The sequence below is a fragment of the Pogona vitticeps genome, chromosome 5 (genome assembly GCF_051106095.1).
Source record: "Pogona vitticeps strain Pit_001003342236 chromosome 5, PviZW2.1, whole genome shotgun sequence".
In the NCBI taxonomy this organism is placed as follows: Eukaryota; Metazoa; Chordata; class Lepidosauria; order Squamata; family Agamidae; genus Pogona; species Pogona vitticeps.
Genome location: NC_135787.1, coordinates 193,723,905 through 193,746,522, shown reverse-complemented (window position 1 = coordinate 193,746,522; position 22,618 = coordinate 193,723,905). Strand labels below are relative to the sequence as shown.

The 22,618-nt window shown below is 45.3% G+C and overlaps 1 protein-coding gene across 2 annotated transcripts in view; it reads left to right on the top strand.

Annotated features, from left to right (window-relative positions):
* NET1 (neuroepithelial cell transforming 1) overlaps positions 1 to 22,618 on the top strand; it is a 73,052-nt gene that overhangs the window by 38,304 nt on the left and 12,130 nt on the right. Inside the window, exon 1 of one of the 2 annotated variants that reach the window (XM_020812670.3) lies at positions 19,109 to 19,364. The exons of the other annotated variant lie outside the window; for it this stretch is intronic. Within the exon in view, the coding sequence (XP_020668329.3) occupies positions 19,272 to 19,364 (93 nt within the window). The 5' untranslated portion in view covers positions 19,109 to 19,271. Of the gene's footprint in view, positions 1 to 19,108; positions 19,365 to 22,618 lie in introns of those variants that run through there. 2 annotated transcript variants of the gene reach the window in all.

Genomic DNA, 22,618 nt, shown 5'->3' with positions numbered 1-22,618 from the left:
GCAGACAACATGGGCAGTGGCACTCATATTCCTACTCAGTTCTGCCTTGCCCACCATGGTCCATGTGCGCATGAGAAGAGCCTGTCTCCACCAGATCAGGTCAAAGGTTGGTCTGAAGTCTCACTTCCTGGTTGCAGAAGTGACCAACCAGATTCATCCTTTCACTTTTACACTCAGCGTGGTAAGGATGCAAATATAATATAAAACCCTATAACACTAGACCTGTGCATTCAGTATAACAATAATATATTCCCGCACCTACTTCTCTACCTGAGGAGGAGGAGGAGAATTCCTGGGATTCACCTTCAAATTGTACAGCCTGTCTCAATCTTTGGTCAGACAGCTTTGAGGGTGCTTCCTAAGGCTAAAAATGTACTTACAGATTGGTGGAAGAATTCAGCCCTCATGGTTTCCTGCAGTTCTCTTGAAATCTAGAACCAGGGCAGGAGAATAAGATATGGCCCCAGTTGTGTTCTGTGGCTGAAGTGACCCATCCTAGCTTTTGACCGCTGTTCATTCATTTTATTTCTGTCCTATCTTTCTCCCAATAAAGGGACCCAAGGCGGTTATTGCACGCCCATTTAGCTTTCTTAGTCCTCATTGAGCTGTTTTGTAAGTGATGTACTGTATATTTTATGTTTTTATTTCTCTCTGAAAGCCTACGAACAGCTCCCACATTCATCTCTGGGATCTTTTAGAAATTGGTTCTCAGCCTGAACCAGGAAACAATCTGTTGAGCTTACGAGAGAGTTCTTTCTGTCCAGCATGCCCCATTCCCTTCCCCACCCCACTCCCAGTTTTTAATTACATTTTTCTCAAGAGACAGTGCTTTGTGGGTACTGTACACACTCAATCCTTATAGCACTGCTTTAGGGTGGGGGTGATTCCACCTCATAGTCTTTTAAAGAAGAAGCACTTACATACACTTTGCAGTTCCTCAGAGACTTCCGATATTTCCCTCTTGTGTGGCGGTAGGGAGATAGGGTTATATGAACCCCAGAACCCACATTTCCTGTACAGTAGACAAGTATATACTATATATATTTGACTTCTGTACTACTCGGCTGGCTGCCAAAGCCACTCTGGGCAGTTTACACGTTAAATACAACATCAAAGAGCAATTTAAAACAGTAAACATAATAATTATAAAATAAAAATTAATCACATATACACAAACTTGACTGAAAATAATTGAGATGGAAACAAGGCGGCGGGACTGATAATATAAATGTTAAAACGACCACTGTATTAGGATGTTATAACGTCCAGAAAGGCCTGCCTAAGAAACAATCCTTTAACAACCGTTTAAAAGTTCCCTGTGCAAGGGCCAGGCAAAAGGTTGTTCCAGAGTTGGGGAATTACCACTGAGAAGGCCCGGTGTCTAGTCTTCTCTTTCCAGGCCTCTCTCCGGGTCAATACAGTTGTGCCCCGCTTAATGATTACCCCGTATAACAACGAATCCACTTCACGATGATGTTTTTGCAATCGCAATTGCAATCGCAAAACGATGTTTTAATGGGGCTTTTTCACTTACCGACAATCGGTTCCCTGCTTCGGGAACCGATTCTTCGCATTACGATGATCAAAACAGCTGATCGTTGGGTTTTCAAAATGGCTGCCAGCTGCTCAAAATGGCTCCCCGCTGTTTTTAGGAGGCATTTTTCACTTAACAGGCACCCGAAAATGGCCACCGTATGGAGGATCTTCTCTGGACAAGCAGGTATTCAGCCCATTGAAATGCATTGAACGGTTTTCAGTGCATTTCAATGGGCTTTTTTATTTCGCTTGACGACGTTTTTCCTCTACAGCAATTTCGCTGGAACAAATTAACGTCGTCAAGCGAGGCACCACTGTACTCTCAACTGCCTGGCCTAGGAAGATCATATAGGACAAGCAGATCTCGTTGGGAGGAGACATTCTGCCGGGTGTTGTGGTCCCAAACCATTAGAGCTGGCATGGAAATGAACAGGTAACCAGTGCAGGGTGGTCAGATTAGGGAAAATATGATGGTATTTCTTTACACCATTCAATAGTCTGCAGAACTCTTATTGGCTTCCTTTAGGGCTCCTTCCTCAAGAGATGGTTTGTACTTCTGGAGGCCTCAAGTATGCAGATCCCTCCCTTTTGTGGATGAGTAATGCCATCATGGTCAATTAAGGAAAGCTACTCCAAGAACTGAGATCAGTAATGGTACACAGTATATAGTAATTCTGGCCTTGAGCAAGAAAGTTCATTTAGCTACCCTGACAAACATTATCTTCCATGAATCTGTTTAATCCACTTTCAGAATTAACTACTCCAATGGCCATCATCATAAATTTAATTATGCATTGTAGGAAAAACAAGATAAGGCACTTACCTCCCTTTCCCACACTACTAGAACCATCTAAAGAAATTGATGGGCTGTCGATTTAGTACTCCTGTACAGTGGTGCCTCGCAAGACGGGCGCTCCGTTTAACAACGAATCTGCATTACGACAAGGTTTTTGCGATCGCAAAAGCGATTGCAAAACGACGTTTTGAATGGGAGAATTTCGCTGTGCGATGATCGGTTCCCTGTTTCGGGAACCAATTTTCGCTTCCCGACGATCAAAACAGTTGATCATTGGGTTTTCAAAATGGCCACCGGGTGCTCAAAATGGCTGCCCGTTGTGTTTAGGAGCCATTTTTCGCTGCACAGGCACCCGGAAATGGCCGCCCCTATGGAGGATCTTCGCTGGACGGTGAGTTCCTAGCCGATTGGAATGCATTAACCAGGTTTTAATGCGTTTCAATGGCTTTTTTATTTTCACTTTACAACGTTTTTGTTCTACAGCAATTTCGCTGGAATGAATTAACATCGTAATGCGAGACACCACTGTACTGCAGTGAGTCCTGGACTCTTTTCACACAGCAAGTGAGGAAGCTGAACACGTTCCATATGCGTTGTCACCAACGCATTTTTGTATCACCTGGCAGGACAACATTCCAAATAGAGTAGTCCTAGAACGAGTTGGAATTTTTAGCATATATACATTACTGAAACAACGACGTCTACGTTAGCTCAGGCATGTCATGAGAATGGCTGAAGGTCGGATTCCAGAAGATCTCCTGTATGGAGAATTAGTTCAGGGAAATCGCCCCAGAGGGAGACCATAGCTGCGATACAAGGAGATCTGCAAGTGGGATCTGAAGGCCATAGGAATGGATCTCATCAGATCAGTAACCTTGACGTCTGAGTGTTCAGCTTGGAGGCAGGCGGGCATCACGGCCTCTCCCAATTTGAAGAGACCCTTGTTCAGCAGGCTGAGGCAAAGAGGCCCGGAAGCAGCAAAATCAAGGAGCTGGACAGGGGACAGATTGTATTTGTCTCCAGGGTGGAAGGGATGGTCACTCTTAAATTGACCTTCTCAGCCATGCTAGACGCTGTTCCAAGACCTCTATTCATAGCACATTACCATAATCTCTCAAGACTGAAGGATGCCTACATACAGATTTAGGGCAAAGTACTTCTTCATACAATGCATCACTAACTCAACAGAGTTTAGTAACCCAAAATATAATGATGACAGTGACTGGCTTAAACGTCTTTAGAGGGAGATCAAGTTCATTCACAAAGAGTAGGTCTAGCCATTGCTGATAGACATGATAGTTAAAAGAAACCAAAGGCAATCTGATATTGGATTGTGGAGGCAAAGTGCAAGAGGCAGCTTTTTCCCTGTTCCTCTTACAGTATTCTGTCGGTTTGGATTCTTCCTTGTCATGAAGAATCCTAGAGTAGTCCTGGTACAGTGACTCTTTAGAGCAGGTGGTTCCCAACCTTGGTTTCCCCAGTATATCTGTGGAGATCTCAGTCATCCAGGTGAGGTTCTCTGGAAGTTGAGTCATGGCCACTGGACTTGTTTTTTATTAGGTTGAAACGTTTCACTACTCATCCAAGTAGCTTCTTGGTTCCCCAGATGTTTTTGGACTAAAACGCCCTGAGGCCTTCACCACCAGCTGTGCTGGCTGGGATTTCTGGGAGCTGCACTCCAAAAACATCTGGGGACCCCAGGTTGACAGCCACTGCTTTAGAGCATGCTTAGCTTCCATGCCTCTACCACTTTGTAAATTATGTAGGTGCAAGTTTTTAAAATGGCACATAGCTAATGAATCCATAGTGGAAGTGAACTTTTCCGGGTGTAGAATTATATGGACTTTTCGGAAAGCCTGAATCACTAAATTACCGCAGGCTTTGTAACAGGTAGTGTTTTTTCTGGTCCCGTAAGGGTGTTATCCAAGTCAAGCATAGCTACACAAGTTTACTGATTTGTCTTGGCTTTTCATGAAAGATAAATGAACATGGAGTTAGTGGTTTGTAGATGATCTGCCCACTTGGACCACCCAAGTCTTGAGGGAGAAAAATGACCATAAATGTATGGTTAGCATAGAAACTTTACATCAGAAATGTAAACTGGTTTCAAACTTATTCTAGTTCTCTGTTTCACCCTCCATTTTCTGGCTGCTCTTAATTTTTTCAAAAAGAGGAGCTTATTGCAAAGCTCATATATTAAATTTGTTGTGTTTTTTTAATCCGTATTCCATTTGATTTGCTTTAACATCCTTCCAGAATGTTGATACATGAATGGCTCAAGCGGAGGTCTTCAATACCCTATCTCAGCAAGGGGAACAGTGGTGGAGACGACCCATCTGTAGTGTTCCACTGTAGCTGCCGAATGTTTTGTTTATAAAGTTCATCTCCAGAAATGTGCTTTATTTGTGACTGCATGTATACATTAGTAGCGCCAACTAGGTCCTCTGTCCTCTTAAAATAACATGGCTTTAAGTTTTGGATGGAGACGTAAATATCTCTTGGTGGAATGTTAAAAGTAGATGATGCTCCTGATGCAATGTGGCCAAATAGGTCATATGGATTGACCTCCTACTGGCACTTGAATTTGAACAAAGTTACAGTACATCTTTTCTCCACATGCTAAAAGTGAGGGGCAGTTTTCCCAAGAAGACGGTGGCTGATATTTGCTGTGATCCCCGAGACTTTTTTTAAGGAAATGCCCATTTGAAAAACTTCCACCTAGAATAAGTTAGATATCAAGATTTAGTCCACTGTTTTACAGGCCAAAATCAATACACATGGTAGAATTCAGAGGTACTTTACTGTATTGTCCCAGTTCTTTGTTCTGGTGTTCCCCATGTTTAGCTAAAAACAACAGCAGCAGCAAATATATAATGGCCCCTGCAGAAGGGTGGGGGAAAGCACCTCCTAGGGAAAGAATCCAGCTGAGCCCATGTATTGCTGTAGGGAGACTCATGGTGTGGTAATTAAACTGCAGTACTGCAGCCAACACTCCACTCACGGTCTGAGTACAATTCCAGGTAGCCAGCTTGAGCCAGCTTGACTCAGCCTTCAGTCCTTCTAAGGTCAGTAAATGGTAAGCTTGCTGCGGGGTGGGGTAAGAGCAACGTGTAGCCTGCGTAATTAAAGTGTAAACCACCAAGAGAGCGCTTTCAGCTGCACATTTTGCTTCTTGTTTTGTTTTTGCTGTGTAAAGTTTTGACTTGGCAGGGCATGGTTTTTGCATGCAAGGGAACATCTGCAAGTATGCATTTCTCTTCCTGCTCTCTGAATTGATAGAGTCTATTTTATAATCTCATTCCCTACTTAGTTTGCTGCACTTTCAGCTTCAGCGCTAGAGGTGGATTCACATGGCCTCCCCGTCTTCGCTTTAAATTCATGCCCATCCTGTTTGTTGTTTTAAATCATGCTTTACTCCACATTTTAAATTGTGTTTTATCTGCTGTCGATGCCGACTTACAGCGACCCTTGTAGAGCTTCTGAGGCATATCAGATTTTTAAGCAGTAGTTTTGCCAGGGCCACCTCACAGTGAGGTTTCCAACTGTGGGCATTTGAACCTGACTCCTCATCTGATGCTCTGTTCACGATGCCTGGCTCTCACCTTTTAGAACCAAGCCTAACTTTCAAATGAAGAACTGGAAAAAAAATTCCAGTAAAAAACAGTTCGGAGAGGTCCTTGTGGAACTTGCGTCATCATCTGCATGATATTGTTCAGCAGGTTACCCAGAATCAGGTTTCTAAATCTGGCTGACCTGTGCTTTGTGCATTCTCAGTTCACTTGTGCATGGCTCCTACATAACATAAAACAACTAACCCACCTGTAAAAGTTGATCTTCTTTCCCTATTCTCCAACATGCGGGGCAGAGAGTGATAGGCGGGTAAAGTGGTTTACTCCTTCCCCAAAACTCTTAAATGTCCTAACATGAACATTTTTGACTTGCTTTCCTTAAAAGGGTGTCGGGGGATGGGGACCTTTAGTCCTATTGGATGAAAACCATGCTGACTTGATGGTGTTGGAAGTTGCAGTCCAAAGGTTGGGTTATAATGATGGATTCGTGCCAGGGAGAGTGTGATTGAAAGCATTATTGATCTGTGAAATTCACTAGGTGAACCTGGGCTCCTCAGCCTAACTTAAAAGTGTCTTTATGTATGTTCATATTTCATTTATATCCTGCCTTCCTTTCTTGTGGGACCCAAGGTGCAACATCTGTTTTGAAAATGTTTCTACTAAAAAAAACCCCTACAGTAATGTACAGTGTTAAAATTGCATTAAATCTATGATCAAATTTTAAAATTCACCATTTAAAACAATTCACCATTTAAAATTAGCAGCAGCAGCAAAACAATGCCTGCAGTTACAAGGGCAGCTTGAATAAAAATGTTTTAGCCTGCTGGAGGAAAGACATTGGGGAAGGGAATTGCGAAATTTGGGAGCAGTTGCCAAGAGGGCCTTTTTTTACCTCCCCAAGCCCTCCTGCGATGGGGGAGGCAGAGAGAAAGGAGATTGGAAGGGTCATCTAGGGCAGGTATATAGGAAGAATGAGGAAAAAATGTGAGCCCGGCTGCAGCAGTTTAGGAATAAGAGGACTTTGGGCATTGTTTTCTGATATTCCTGTATGGGCTTTCAAGTTCCTGCTTGAAGCTGGGGATTGTCCGCAGGTGATTCATTCCGATAAATGCCTTTGTAGAGAATCATCACATCCTCTCTATACCTACCTGTGTTTACCTTACAGTATAAAAGCACCACCTGCCAGCTATTCCAAAGGCATTTTACACAGTTATAAATGACTCTTCAGGGCCTCACATGATTCCCAGGAAAACAAGGTAGTATCAGCATAGATTAAAGCCATATTTACATGTTCTAGTTAAGTGCTTTATTGGCTGATTTCCTCATACGCAAGCTTTGGGGCAGATGAAAGCCAGCAGCTGTAGATCAGTTCAAGATCAGCAAAGATGATGGCAGCAGGCCCTTAAGTGAGAAGGAAAAGCTTAGTGTCCAGAAAATATGGACAGTTTAATTAATGCATAGCCAAGCTTCTTAGGGTGCAGAACATCAGATCCTCGTGCTGAGTAATTAACTCTAATTGCTTGATGACAAGTCCCCATGTGATTCCTTTGAACTGCTCTCCTACCAGTTGCTTTGCTCTTTTTATTAATCACATTTGCATTACTGTGCCTGCCTTTCAGTGGGCAACGTGTGTGGACAATCTGTAAGGAGCTGGCAGAGTGTGTCCGGTGGAGTTTTTTGAGGAGCTGTGTGCCTTGACAGCCACAACAGAGGATGATTTGGGTGAAGGGAGAGATTCATGGTTTCTTGAGCACCTGAAGAAACAGATGAATCAGACCAGCTCCTTACAGATGCCTACCTGGCCCTTTGAAGTGAGTTTTAAAGTCATGTGCTATCTTTTTTAAAAAACAACAAATGTGGGAGATGGGAAAGATGTGTGCTTTCAATTTTGTGTCACGGCGAAAGGATTATATTAAGGCCCATGTTGTGAGGTTAGCCTTTGGGGTCCTAGGGAATCAGACCGACAGAAGAGTTATTGTATTTGTGGGGAGGAATTCGGTAACAGAGGGATGTCGGAAGCTTTAGTTTAGACAGAGCATCAAGTTATGGTTTGTTTTATAAGGATGACTTGAAGTAAAGTTCAGGTTTATGTATTTCTTCTGTTTTATTAGAGTGGCTGGGAATCTTCAGGAGGTGCAGTTCACCTTTTATACAGATGGCAGGCCTTCCTCCTATTTAGCATATTTAAAAATATGACTTATGGAGCCTTTCCCCACCCTGTGCCCAAATTATGGAGTATTTTGGACAGCCCATACAGACCCACAAGGACCCTAAGGTAGAAAACTTGTCCTTGGGCCTGCCAATATTACCCACCTATGTGCTAGTCAGTTCTTTTAAATATTAAGGAATACCACTGCATCTGGTCACTATCATAAATAACCTAAATGTATTTTAAATACTTCCTGTATTTAAAAGCCAAAGAACCATGTGGTGTAATGATTAATATGTTGATCTATGATTTGGAATGCCTAAAGTGGTGCCTCGCTTAGCGATGTTAGTTCGTTACGAAAAAATCGCTGCTAAGCGATTTCATCGCTAAGTGAAACACGGTTTCCCATTGAAATGCATTGAAAAACCGAATAATCCGTTCCAATAGGAACGAATTGCCGTCCTTAAGCCAAAATCGCCATAGGAAACATCGCTAAGCAAAACGCAGTTCCCCAATTGCATCTCAATGGGGGGAAAATACAACAACAAATTAAAAAAAGAGTCAGAACAAAGTCAAATTTGGTTAACAAAGGGTTTATTAAGTGCACTTTATGATTTCAAACATTTTAAACAGTAAACTTGAACTTTATAAATAAAAGAAAAACATTTAAAAAACAGCAAACATGAGGCTGTTTAAACCATCGTTAAGCGAAACAGGGGACCCAAAATTTAATCGCTATGCAAAGCATGGTCCCAACCATCGCTAAGCGAAAACTGCCCATAGGGACCATCGCTAAACAAAACTCAAAAATGCTCCGAAAAAGTCATCGCTAAGCGATTTTGTCACTAAACGGAGCGCCCGTTAAGCGAGGCACCACTGTATTTTCAAATCCCCACTTGGCCTTGAATGTTACTGGATGATCTTGGGTCAGTTACTCTCTCAGCCCTGACCTCTTCATAAGAGCCACTGGCTAAAATCCTGTTGCACAAGTTACAGCTGCAGAATAGTTATGATGTCAGTGGTGGTAGGGGCTTTTCTCTAATTAAAGACTTCTCCCTTGTGTACCGCGGCTTTTTAGGCTCACAAGGAGCCCGTTTAATTGCACAGAAAATCCAGGAGACATGGGGTCAAAGGAAGAAGGCTTTAATTACAGAAAATCTTCTGCTGGTGATGTCATCACCCTTCTCCAGGTGCAATTTGCACAACAGGATTTTGTGAGGATAAAATGGGGAGGAAAGGACCGGGTACCCTGAGTTCACTTGAAGAAGAGTGAGATATAAATGGAACAAATAAAATGATAGATTTATATGGCATTTATAGCACTCTTTCAGTATATCTAAAGAACCTTACATATATTAGTGAAGATCTTGAGCACCAACTTTCAGGGTGGTGCTGTTTTAGGCTGAAAATTGGGTGAGGTGCCCACCTCGTCTTGATTTGTTTATTTTTGCTGTGTATCTTTTCCTCTAACAACCAGGGGGTGAAGATTAAAGGTGAAGAAAGTGAAGTTGAAACATACTTAGTATTGTACGTAGAACAAGAGTTGGGTGTGCTCTATTGTGTGTTCGCAACCATTACTAATAATAGAAGCTGACATTTTCACACCCTTATCCAGCTTCCAAAATCACATGGCCTGTATCCATTAACACTGGGTGGGAGAAGGGAAGGAGATAGCTTTGCTGAGATTGCATGTCCTTTGGAGAGGCTGTGAATTTATTTGCTCCTAAGATGAAGAACTCGGTGGTTTTTCGGTTCTGGATACTTTGCACCTATCCAAACAATCTCAACTGGTTCTTTTTCAAAGCTGCGGTTTCTAGAAGGGTAGTGAATGCAGCAAACAAAGGAATGCTTTCAGAGGTCTTGAATCAAAGGTATGTCTCTGCGGGGACTGAACGGAATGCTGGGTACATTGGTCCCACACAGCAGCGCTGCAGGCCATTCTGCTCCTGTTTCCATTGGCTCATTTATTTCTGTGCCCCCCCTCTTTTTTTTTTTTCTAAAAAACATCAAGGTGGTCTTCAGCAAATCAGTCCCCTGAATGGCAACAGGGAAACCATTTGAAAACGTTAAAGCCACAATCAAATGGTCACAGTGGGAGAAGGTGCTGGTGATGGCATTGTTTCTTGTTTTTTTAAAAAATTGTTTCTTGTAAAGCAGGAGCAGTAAGAAAAGACATAACCTGAAGGTTGCAATACTGTGTATATTTGCCAAAGTGGAAGCCCTCCCCTGTAAGGGCCTAGCCGCCATCTCATCGTCGTTGTTTAGTCGTTTAGTTGTGTCCGACTCTTCGTGACCCCATGGACCAGAGCACGCCAGGCCCTCCTATCTTCCACTGCCTCCCAGAGTTGGGTCAGATTCATGTTGGTTGCTTCGGTGACACTGTCCAGCCATCTTATCCTCTGTCGTCCCCTTCTCCTCTTGCCTTCACACTTTCCCAACATTATATTTTATTTATTTTATTTATTTATTTTTGGACTTATATACCGCCCCATAGCGCTACAAGCACTCTCCGGGCGGTTTACAATTTCATTATACAGGCTACACATTGCCCCCCCCCCCCAGCAAGCTGGGTACTCATTTTACCGACCTCGGAAGGATGGAAGGCTGAGTCAACCTTGAGCCGGCTACCTGGGATTTGAACCCCAGGTCGTGAGCACAGTTTTAGCTGCAGTACAGCGTTTTAACCACTGCGCCACGAGGCTCACCTGCCTTGCTCTACATCAGTGGTTCCCATTAAGGTCTTTTCCAGGGAGTCCTCTCTTCTCATGAGATGGCCAAAGTATTGGAGCCTCAGCTTCAGGATCTGTCCTTCCAGTGAGCACTCAGGGTTGATTTCCTTTAGAAGGTTTGTTCTCCTTGCAGTCCAGGGGACTCTCAAGAGCCTCCTCCAGCACCACAATTCAAAGGCATCAATTCTTCGGCGGTCAGCTTTCTTTATGGTCCAGCTCTCACTTCCATACATCACTACAGGAAAAACCATAGCTTTGACTATTCGGACTTTTGTTGGCAAGGTGATATCTCTGCTTTTTAAGATGCAGTCAAGGTTTGTCATCGCTTTCCTCCCAAGAAGCAGGCGTCTTTTAATTTCGTGGCTGCTGTCTCCATCTGCAGTGATTATGGAGCCCAAGAAGGTAAAATCTGTCACTGCCTCCATATCTTCCCCTTCTATTTGCCAGGGGAAATAGCAGCCATCTAGTCTACTCGTACTAGCTGTGGCCCTCTAAGGACTGAGATGGGGTTCTTGATGCTTTGGTGTTCCGGATATGCATTCTGTTTTATTTCATAGATTTCGATATCACCCCATCAGTGCAAGGCAATATTCTAGGCAGTTCACAAAACAGATAAGATCAAACAGAAGTGACAGTAAATCAGATAGTAAGAGTGACAAAACAGAAAACAAATCATATCAGTTAAAACATCACAGAGCCAAGACAGCATAAACATTACCAATCAGAGGACAGACAAGGCAAGTTGCAAATGAATATAAGTTTGCTGTCAACGGCCTCTGTGAAGAGCAGCATCTTAAACAACTTCTTGAAGGTAGGTGGGGGGTTGGGGGCAGGCGGAGCTTGACCGGGAAGCAGTTCCACAAGGCTGGTGCCACAGCTGAGAAGGCCCGACCTCTAGTGGATATTTTCCTGGCCCCCTTCAGTGTGGCAACCCAGAGGAGCATTCATTCCCTGAGAGGATCTGGTGGCACAGGTAGAGGATCTTGTGGGAAGATGCTCCAACAAGCAATGGAAGTATTAGAGCCTGGAGCAGAAATTGTGCTTATGCATTGCGTGAGCTTCCTCTGCCCTATGAGTCCTTTCCAGCTGTGTTCAAGGGAACTATCTGCCTGAGGAGCATGGAGTGTGGCAGGCTGCCGAGGTCTAGTGCAGCTTCTGTGCAAAGAATTCCTGAGAACCACAGGAGACTTGCACTGTTGTCTGTAGTCAGAGGCATCTTATTTTGGTTACAGGCCAGATCCTGGCCTGTGCCCCTGCTAATTAAGCTTTAGGATGGGATTACTTGAAACTTGGGAGGGCTCAGATGATATTTTTAGATTGCTTGGAGAAAGAGCAATATCTGAGAAATGTCAGAAAGGAAAATATTTCCAGCATCCACAATGGACTCAATCTTGCCCTGTTTGTTTCTTAAAAGTCAACCTCAAAATGCAGGTCTTTTAAGGATATCCGGAAGTTGAGTCATGGCAACTGGACTTCTTTCTGGTTAGGTTGAAAATTTCACTACTCATCCAAGTACCTTCTTCAGTCTGAGGAGAGTTGGTGGGAGATCCCTGATGTATCCTCGGCAACAAACACCTTACAGGGGATGACTCCAATTCTTTGGTTCAGGTATGTGGACAATACTTGGCTGAAGATCAAGATTCAGGAAGTACGTACAGGCCTTCACAGACCCCATAAATGCAGTGGACCCAGATATTAAGTTAACCAGGGAAGACACCAAAGACAACCGGCTGGCTTTCCTGGACTGTTCAGTCATCATAAGCTCTAATGGCAGCTTGGGAATAGAAATCTACAGAAAACCCCCACACACTGATCAATACCTGCAGTTTGACTCTCATCACCCATTGCAACCCAAACTAGGAGTCATCAGGACACTAAACCACAGAGCAAGAAACATACCCACCTCCACAGAAGCCAGGAAGACTGATATCTGAAGAAAGCCCTTAAGGCCTGTAGATATCCAGAACGGGCCTTTAACAAGGCAATGTCCTGACCCAGCAGGATAATGGAACAGTCTGAGACCCAGAGCCCACGGAAGAACCTGGACATTCCTTACATGGCGAGTGTGTCTGAAAAGCTCAAAAAGATATTTTGGTAAACACCACATACCCACATACCCATGCACTTCAGACTTACAAACACACTAAGGCAGAAACTTGTCCACGTAAAAGACCGGATACTAAATATATGTAGTATACACAGTCCAATGCAAAGAGGAGTGTTCAGAGCTCTACATTGGAGAAACCAAACCACCATTAAAAAGGAGACAGGCGGGGCAATGGCTCCCGACCACAAGCAGCAGTGTTCCTTCATTTGAAGGACAACAGACACTCATTTGATGACCAAAATGTACTCATTTTGGACTGGGAAGATAGGTGGTTTGAGATAGGGGTCAGGGAGGCCATACATGTGCATATAGAAAATCCCTCAATCAACAGGAGTGGAGGCCTTAGATACAATCTGTCTCCTATTTATCATGCTGCCCTTTCATCTGTCCCCATAAAGATTAGGATCACACACACACCAGAAAGACAACTGCTAACTACCGTTAACAACCCACGATAATGGGTAGAGAAGGACTGCAGCAGTAGGATTATCCCTCACCCCCTGTCCTTTGTCCTTCTAATGAGCCTATTCAGAGGAAGGGGAAGTGAAACCAAAAGGGAGGATATATCAGGGGTCTCCTACTAACTCTCCTCAGACTGAAGAAGCTCTTTGGATGAGGAATGAAATGTTTCAACCTAACATGAAAGAAGTCCAGTTGCCATGACTCAACTTCCAGATAGCTACACCTGGATGAGTGGGAATCTTCACGGATGTCCTTTAAGGATAAAAAGTGGCGAACCAACCTAACCTCCTGAGGGAGAGCATTCCACAACCTGGGAGTGGCCTCAGAGAAGGCCCTCTCTTGGGTACCTTTCATACATCTATCATGACTTCAGCAAAGCCTTTGACAAAAGTGCCCCATGGTATTGTGATTAACAAGCTAACTAGGTGTGGGCTGTATAGCACAAGTATCAGGTGGACACACAGTTAGCTATAGAATTGTACTCAAGAGGGTGATGATTAATGGCTCCTTCTCCAGCTGGGAATAGGTAACAAGCAGGGTACCACAAGGCTCAGTCCTGGGCCTGGTGCTCTTCAACATTTTTATTAATGACTTGGGTGAGGGGGTGCAGGGAATGCTGGTCAGATTTGCAGATGAACAAAATTGGGTGGAATAGCTAATACGTTGGAAGACAGGAACAAAATTCAGAAAGGTCTTGATAGGCTTCTGAGCTGAGAAGAGTAGAATGAAATTTATCAGGGATAAGTGCAAAGTTCTACCATTGGGTGGAAAAAGCAAAGGTGCAGTTACAAGATGGGGGACACTTACCACAGTAATAGTACGAGTGAGAAAAATCTTGAAATTCAAACACTGAATATGAGCCAACAGTGCTGTGTGACTGCAAAACGAGCAAATGCTATTTTAGGCTGCATTAACAGAAGTATAGTATCCAGTTCCCATGAGGTACTAGTCCCCATCTATTCGGCACTGGTTAGGCCTCATCTAGAGTCCTGTGTCCAGTTCTGGACACCACACTTTAAAAAAGTTGCCAACAAACTGAAGCAAGTTCAGAGGAGGGCAACAAGGAGGATCGGGGCTGGACGCCAAGCCCTTTGAGGAAGGACGGAAGGAAATTGACATGTTTAGCTTTGAGAAAAAAAAGACTGAGGGGAGATAATACGATAATACTTTTCAAATTCTTGAAAGGTAGTCGTAGAGAGGAGAGGCAGGATCTGTTCACAGTCATCCCAGAGTGCAGGACACATAACAATGGGCTCAAGTTGCAGGACGCCAGATTTATCCTGAATATCAGGAAAAACTTCCTATCTGTTAGAGCAGTATGATGATGGCACCAATGGCCTCGGGAGGTGGTGAGCCCTCCAACACTTGTAGGTATTTAAGGGAACATTGGACAGCCATCTCCTGTCAGATCTGCTTTGTTTTGGATTCCTGCATTAAACAGGGGGTTGGACTTGATGGCCTTACAGGCCCCTTCCGACTCAGTTGGAATGATTCTATGGCTGTGACAACAACAGAACTGAGCAAAGGTCCTCCTGAAGATCTTAGCGGTGAGGAAGGCAAGGAGATGCAGTCTGACAAATAGCCTGGACCTTAGCCATACAGGGCTTTATAGATCATTCTCAGATCATAAGCTTTGAAGAAGCAAAATAGTTTTGGCAGGCTCATTGACATGTCCAAGGGAACAAGGGAGAGTCAGGTATCCGACACACCTAGAATGTAGATATCAGAACAGAGAAACTAAATCCCCCAAGTCAGTTTCTGTTAGAATTATTATGTACAGCTCTGTTCTGGTGTAATTATCTCTTTCCCGTTGGACCATCCAGAGATGTTGAGGTTTTTAAGCTTTTTGAATCTCCTACAACAGAATAGAGGGGGACTAGTTTTGTTTCCAGCCAAACACCAAGTCAACATTGACATATCCAGTTCAGAGAGGCCGGCCAGCTGTCTGAGAACAAAGTTGAGAGCAAGATTTATTGATTTGGGGCTCCAGTTTCATTTAGGCCCCTGGAAAACAATGTAACAGATAGACCTGTTGCAAGAGAAGATGTAGTAATAGTTTAGTTTGGTGCCCATCTCGTTCTGTGAAGGTTTGCAAATGTTGAAGGTTTTCGTATTTGAACACCGAAGGAAGCAGGGCTCATCCCCAACAAATCACTGTTATCTAGTTTTAGAGAAATAGTCAGATCTTGTACCAGACAAGGACAGTGCCTATAGGTGCCTTAGAAGTCCATGAGGATTACTTCTGAGTAAACGTCTGTTTAAACATGCATAGGAGTAGTTTACTTGCGAGGGTTAATTCCATTGAAGAAGCAGCCTACATATCCTTTTGCGATGCTAGAGGTCATAGAGTTTGTTCAGGATGTGGGTGTATACTTACCCTGACACTTCAAACATTCCCGAAGAGGTTGCTATGATACTCTGTTTTAGAAAAAAAAATGTCCAGACTCCAGTTGATAATCCCAACTAGAGGAGAGAAGTGTTGCCTCAACATTCAACAACCCTGTGGGTCTTTTCAGTCCAGTTGGAACTGGCAAATGGAATTAAGAGTCTTGTGGCACCTTAAAGGACAGCACATTTAATCTGGCATAGGCTTTTGTCGACTGTTGCCCTCTTTTTCAAATACCTGTGTGACATTTCTGTGTAGTGGTTGTTTTGACACTGTAGCAATGGACTTTAGGATCTTCGTGTGTGCCCAAAATTTGTTTACTGACCTTATGAGGCATGGGATGCAATCCTGTGCCCACTTTCTTGAGAGAATCTCCCAGGGCTTCATGGTACTTACTTCTGAGTAATATATATATGGTGGCTCTGTTTGCAACAGTGCTGTTTGTGTCAGGTTTAACCAACTTGCCGTGGGTAGTTGTTGAGGTTCTGTGCACACCTTATCTACACAAGGAAGATGCCCACGACAGAGGCACAACCCCTTGTCAATTACTGCCCCTGAGACAGGTGATGCAGACCTTGTGTGAATACTGGCAGGATCCTGGCCGGTCAGAATTTGCTTTTGCCCATCACATTTCTATCATGGCCAGCTGCTGTGCATAGAGGGCATCTTCTCCCATTTTGACCACACAAAGACAAATCAGGCAACTTGACTAACGATTACACCGAGAATTTGATTGCTTTTGCTACCAGGCCTCTGGACCCAGATCTTGTTAGACTAAGTTCAGCTCTACATTGAATAATGTGGCTTACAGCCGCTGGATTCAAATGAGGAGTGGACGTCTTGTCGACAGAATGGGGCAGGGGGGAGGTGTGTCAAAGAAGGCAGTTTTGTAGCAGCAACAGTCTGTGCAGTGGAAGGGATAAGAAATGGACATCAGAAAAGAAACCTTCTAATGGTGGCAGCCCATCTGGAGGGCTTGTACCAATTTACATAAGGCTATCGATGTGTGGTGGCATTGGGACATGTTTGCACTGCAGGTTAAACCGCAGAAGCCTCTGGGCTGCAAGGTTGGAAGACTAGCAGTTCGAATCCACACGGCGGAGTGAGCTCCCGTTGCTTGTCCCAGCTCCTGCCAACCTAGCCGTTCGAAAAGATGTAAAAATGTGAGTAGATAAATAAGTGGGAAGGTCACGGCGTTCCGTGTCTAGTTGCGCTGGCCACGTGACCACGGAAACTCTACAGACAAACGCTGGCTCTACGGCTTGGAGACGGGGATGACTCCCCTTAGAGTCGGACACGACTGGACATTTGTCAAGGGGAACCTTTACCTTTACCTATCAATGCCTAGTTGCTATCTATTACTGTTTTTCCTGCTATTTGTTTCAATTCCATATTTAGAGTTTTTATTCTCATCATTTTAATAAACATTGTTACTATTTTAAATAATATTCGTATACTGCCCTATCAGCTCATTTTAAAATGCTATCACAAGAGGACGGGAAAATCCCTCAAACCTACAGAACTCTGGAAAGGAAAGCACATTTTGCCTCATCTTTGGAACTGCAAAAATAAATCCATTGGCCTTACTGTCAGAGGCCGTGTTCATTCCAAGGCCAGTTGGTTGGTGAGCATGACAAGGAAGGCTCAGTTCCCCTCCTTAGTTCTGCTTCTGGGATTCCCAGAAGCCTGTGGTTGCCGCTTATGGGAATCAGACTGTTGGGGTAGATTGGGCTTGAGGTAGAGTGCCTCCTCTTAGATTTTTTTTTTAACAGTTCCATGATCTGTTTTTTTTTATCTGAAATAACCCAGAGCTGAATATAATCTCAATAAAATTAAGAGAGCATTAAAACGGATCCTAAAGGAACAAAATCATAAACCAACAGGAAAAAAAATTAACTGGCATCAATTAAGATGTCATCTATGTGTGCTATCCTCCAGAAGCCAGTAGAAATGGGGATGAGACACACACAAAAAAACCTCTTGAAAGCCAGTTGGAGATCTACAGGAAGCGAATTTCACCACTGGTGAGCTGAGAAGCTTGCACTACTCATGTCAGCCTTTCAGGTTATTTGCCCGAGGAAGCCCACCCGTAAAGCCTCCTTCTCCTCTCAGTCTCAAAAGATGGCACTTGGAGAGGCAGTTCTTTAAGTATACTTTAAGTCCTCAGCTGTTTAGAACTTTCTGCATGAGAGCCATCACTCTGAAACTGACCCCAGACGCTCACTGGCAACCAGTGCAGAGTTTTCTGAATTGTTGAAATACTGCCCCAGCGAGTGGCATTCGGCATCAGCTGTAACTTCCAGGCAGTCTTCTGAAAGAAATCCCAAATAAAACCCATTGGTGTAATCCATTGGGGCTGTCATCAGAGCATGAGCTACTTATGGCAAAGTTACGTCTTTGGTACCTGAACACATCTGAAGTCAGCCTGTATATTTCTCTCCTTGAAAGCATGCCTGATGCGATTCAGCAGTTGTTGTTCTCAGGCCCTAAACCTTCAAAATGACCCCCCAAACGGAGTGTTCTGCTGGAACTGGAGATGCTTTGGAGCTGGCATTCTCTGATGGTCTTGGCGCTCTGGTAATACCTGAAACTTTTGTAAGTCAGATTTTCATGATTGTAAGTGACTTTTGTTCCTTGGGTTGGTGAGTCCTTTGTAAATGCGAACCAATTTTTAGTGAAAGTGAAAGAAGCAAGTGCCAAAGCAGGACTTTCTGCGAAAATGACTAAGCTGAGATGATTGCATTTTTTTTGGTGAAGCGCGGGAAGACTCGGTGGAAGAGACCGTGGTAGGAAAAGTGGAAGGCGGTCGGAAAAAGAGGTGGTGGGATGGATTGACTCCGTGAGGGGAACCTCCGCGCGTTAATTTGCGAGAGGACTTTCCGGAGAAAGAACGGCTTGTTTGCTCGGTTTTTTCGTGCCCTAATAAAGGTATCGCCTACTCTTGCCTTTGTGGTTTTTAGGAAGGTTTTCGCTCACAGGGTCGCCAAAACTCAGGAGCGACTTGATGGCACGAAACGGCCCCAACCTGTGCGTGGAAATCCCCGCCTTCTAGCCTGGGGCCCCCAAGGAAGAGGGCGAGGGAGCGGCCTACCGACCCATTTCAGGGACGGGGTCATGGCGGGGAAGGGGGGGTTGGGTGTTGCCGTTTGGCCGCCGGGAACCCTGGAGGAGGAGGAGGAGGAGGAGGGCTCTGCCCACGATCCTGCGCAAAGCGCCTCCTGCGCGCAACACGTGTCCCTGCGCGGCCGCTCCAGCCCCAGGTGGAACCTGAGAGGGGTGGGCGTGTCGCCGGCAGCGGCTGGCCAATGGCGCCCGAGGGCGAGGAAGCCCCGTCCCCTCGGCCCCGCCCCTTGCCTCTTGGCCCGCGCGCCCGGGGCTAGCCAGCTCAGAGCCGGTTAAAGCGCATCACCTGGGCGGGCGATGGCTGTGCTTGCGCTGCAGCCGGCCCGCGACTGTCGCGATCACGAAGGGCAGGTCTCGGCTGAGGCGCCGCGGCCGGTGGATTAAAGAGGCTCGGCCACGCGAAGAAGCGGGGATATGGTGGCTCACGATGACGCCGGGGGGCTGCTCCCCATCAAGAGGACGATCCGGGTGATCGATGCCCAGAACCAGTCGTTCCGGGAGCAAGAGGTAAGGCCGGGCGGCGCCGGAGCCCTTGGGAAACCGCCTTGACCAGGGGAGGTAGCCCGCGAGGCTGTTTGCGATGCTTAGACTCCGGAGGATGCCTTTGAGGAAGGCTTACTTAGGAGGAGAGTCTCGGAGCACCCGGGGGGCAGACACCTGCAAGTAGCGCTCCCGCGGCTTGTTTCAGGGGAGCGCATCGGTTAGCAAGCGAGCGAGACGCGCGCACCTTGTTGCCGGTCGGCGGCGGGGGAAGAGCGCCCTCCCCCTCCGCGGGGGTCCCGTCTCCTCCGAAGCGAAGGCGCCCGACGTGGCAACCCTGGTAGGGAGAAGGGGAAGAAGGCGTTGCTGGAGCGCAAGCCACGAAGAGCCGGTCTGGGGCGCTGGTTCGCTTCCCGAGCCTGGCCACCTCTTTTTGGAAACGGCTGATCGACGAACCTTTCGAGAAAAGCTGCTCGGAGACGCTGCTGGCTCCCCTTGAGGAAACGCGTGCGAGTCTAGGCGTCTTTCATGCCGAGCCAAGTCGGTGTCGCTTGCCCTTCCTGTGAAAGGAAACGCGGCTTCGAGACCTGGCGGGGTCGTCTGGTGGCTCTGTCTAGCCTCGATTCTGGCCCCCCCTCCTCCCTTCGTTAAAAAGAAGGAGTGCCCTCGATTGCAGGAGCCGGGCTCCTGTATTGTCCTAAAATAGATCCCTTTGCTCCGCTCTGTCATGGTGAAGGATGTGGTCAAGAGGATTTTTCGGTGTGTCCTTCACCCCACCCTGCCACGGTCCATTTACCAGGGGGAGGGGGGGGGCTTGAGGCGTCTGAACTTTAAAATGCAGAAAACCTAGTGGGAAGTTTGCTAGGGCTTGTTCCTCTTGTTTCCTCCCCTGTCTACCTCTTGAAATGCAAGGTATTGGAGGAGGTGAAAAAAAAAACCTTTACTATTCGGGACTGACGTAGTAAGTAAGGTATAAAGTACCACCGGGTAGTAAGTGCAGGAAAGTATGCTCCTGCCATGGAGTAGCCTTCCACATGATTTGCTTGGCTGTCTCTTCGTAGGCTTTCTCTCATAGGAGTGAGGGGTGCATTTGTGCAAGGCGTGGTTTCAACACTGGGGATCGTGTTAATGGCCTTTTTCATACTGTTGAGTAAATGAAGCTGTGTCAGTCTCATGGGATTATTAGGTAGGTAGGTATGTTGCTTGTGGCCTGCGGTGGAAGCATTTTAATCCTGCAGAAATGTCTGCCTCCATGTGTCTTATGAGGTGGTGGGAGTCACGGGAATTAAGAAGTCAGATCCTCCACAAGTGCAGGCTTGTGATATAAGACATCCTGTCCGGAAACAATGTTAGTTTCTTTGTGATTCAGTTCTTCCGCTTTGATAACGCAGAAGGGGAACCTGTAGGTGCAGGTAGAACCCCTACCATTAGAAGCTGAGAAGTGACATGAACCGCTGAAAGCAAGGTTTAAGAGTTTGGGGAGTTTTTAAAAGTGAACCACCCTTTCTTTTTAGTAGTTCTGCCCAGCCACTGTTACTTAGTGATTTCCTTAGGTTTGCTGTCTGCAGCGGTTGAGTTGGATAGTTGAGACTGAAGTAGGCTTCCCTGCCATTCAGGGTGATGACTTAACCTGGCAGGGGATGAGGGTTGCTCTGTCTTAGCGAATAGCAGTAGGCGTGTTGGGTTGCTGAATTGATATAACATTAGACATGTGCAGATGTGCTGTGATTAATATCTTGACATTCCTAAAAATTCAGGGTGGTTTTCTTTTTCAAGAATAGGGGATAGGTGAAATGTCTTTTTAGCAGTATATCCTTTATCTCTGTGTTACTTACTTTGTAGGTCCTCTGGGTTTAGGTTGCAAGGGGCTTAAGGGAGTTGACATGCAGTTGTGACAAAATGTTGATGTGAAACTATGTTCTGGGACTGTGAACGCTTCTGGTGGTGTTTGGGCACAATGTAGAATATTCCAATGAGTATAAAAGTATTACTGTATAGGGCCAAACGTGGGTCTCTCCTGAGAAGCCAATTGCCAAGTGTGGCTGTAAGAGGGGAGCTTCTGTCTCCACCTGTTTGATGAAAAATCTCATGACACTCAGCTCCAGCCCTCTCACCTCATTCGGCTGAACCTGTGTTGTCCCTCTGAAAGGCAAGTTACCCAGGTGCTCCCATCCATTGCACTTCCTAGCCTTAAAAAAAAGTTTCTGTTTGGTTCCAAGACCTTGACTGAACAGAATGGATTTGTTCTCTGAAGCATGCAAAGCCTCTGGGGAAAGAGCTTCTCTCCTCCTTACTGGAGTGTGAAAGCTATTTGTTTCACCTGAAAGCAGACAAAAGTATTCCAGAGAAGTTTGCTTACAGGGGCACTTTCTTGGAGCAACTTGAAAAACTAGTTCAAACGAAAACGGGCACACTGTTTTAACACTTGCAGCACTGAAAGGGAGAGCTTGTCTTCTCTTCCCCCAGCAGGAAGGGCGAATAACTTGCTCAAAATAACACTGTTGTTAAAAATAATCTGCTGAATTGCTTTGCTGAGAGAGTGGTGGAGTCAAAACACGTGTGGTTTTCTGTAGCCTCTGCTTATGCTGACATTTCGGCCGCGCATGGCGATGGATCCAAAAGATGTGCAACTCAGAAGTAAAAGTCATTGGTCAATTTGGCTGCTGGTGTCTGTTTTCTTTGGTGTGAATCCATGTAATCGTTAAATAGTAACTAATAAATCTCTTCAGACTGGGGAGAAGAATTTGTGCTGCTTGTTCCAAATGAAAAAAGGGAGATAGCCAGCTAACTCTGTGTGTGTCTGTGTGTGTGTGTGTGTGCGCGCGCGCGCGTCTCTGTGAGTGTGTCTGTGTGTAAAATTATCTTTCCTAAGAGCTTTCATATCTTGGTCTCATCTTTTTCTGTTCTGTTTTGCAACACTTGATTTCAGCAGCTTTCTACCCCTGTGCCAGTGCACTTTAGTACTCAAAGAGCTTTTTTTTTAGCAACCTAGAGGCCACCCTTAAAATTCATTACTGTAATTGTTGTGCTTTGTATTTTTGGCACACCTCGTTCTTTGAACATTCTGGGGTTTTTTGGCATTATCCGTTTCATAGCACTGTTCCCAAAAACCCAATACATTGTGTCTGGACCTGATAGGAGCCAGATCATGCGTTTACTCCTTTCAGAGTTCAAGGTTACACCGTGGTGGGGGTGAGGGGGAGACCAGTGTATTGGATTAAAAGGGACATTGAAAAGAAAGCTGTTAATACTTCTTCCCGGCATCAGGGATGATGTGAAAC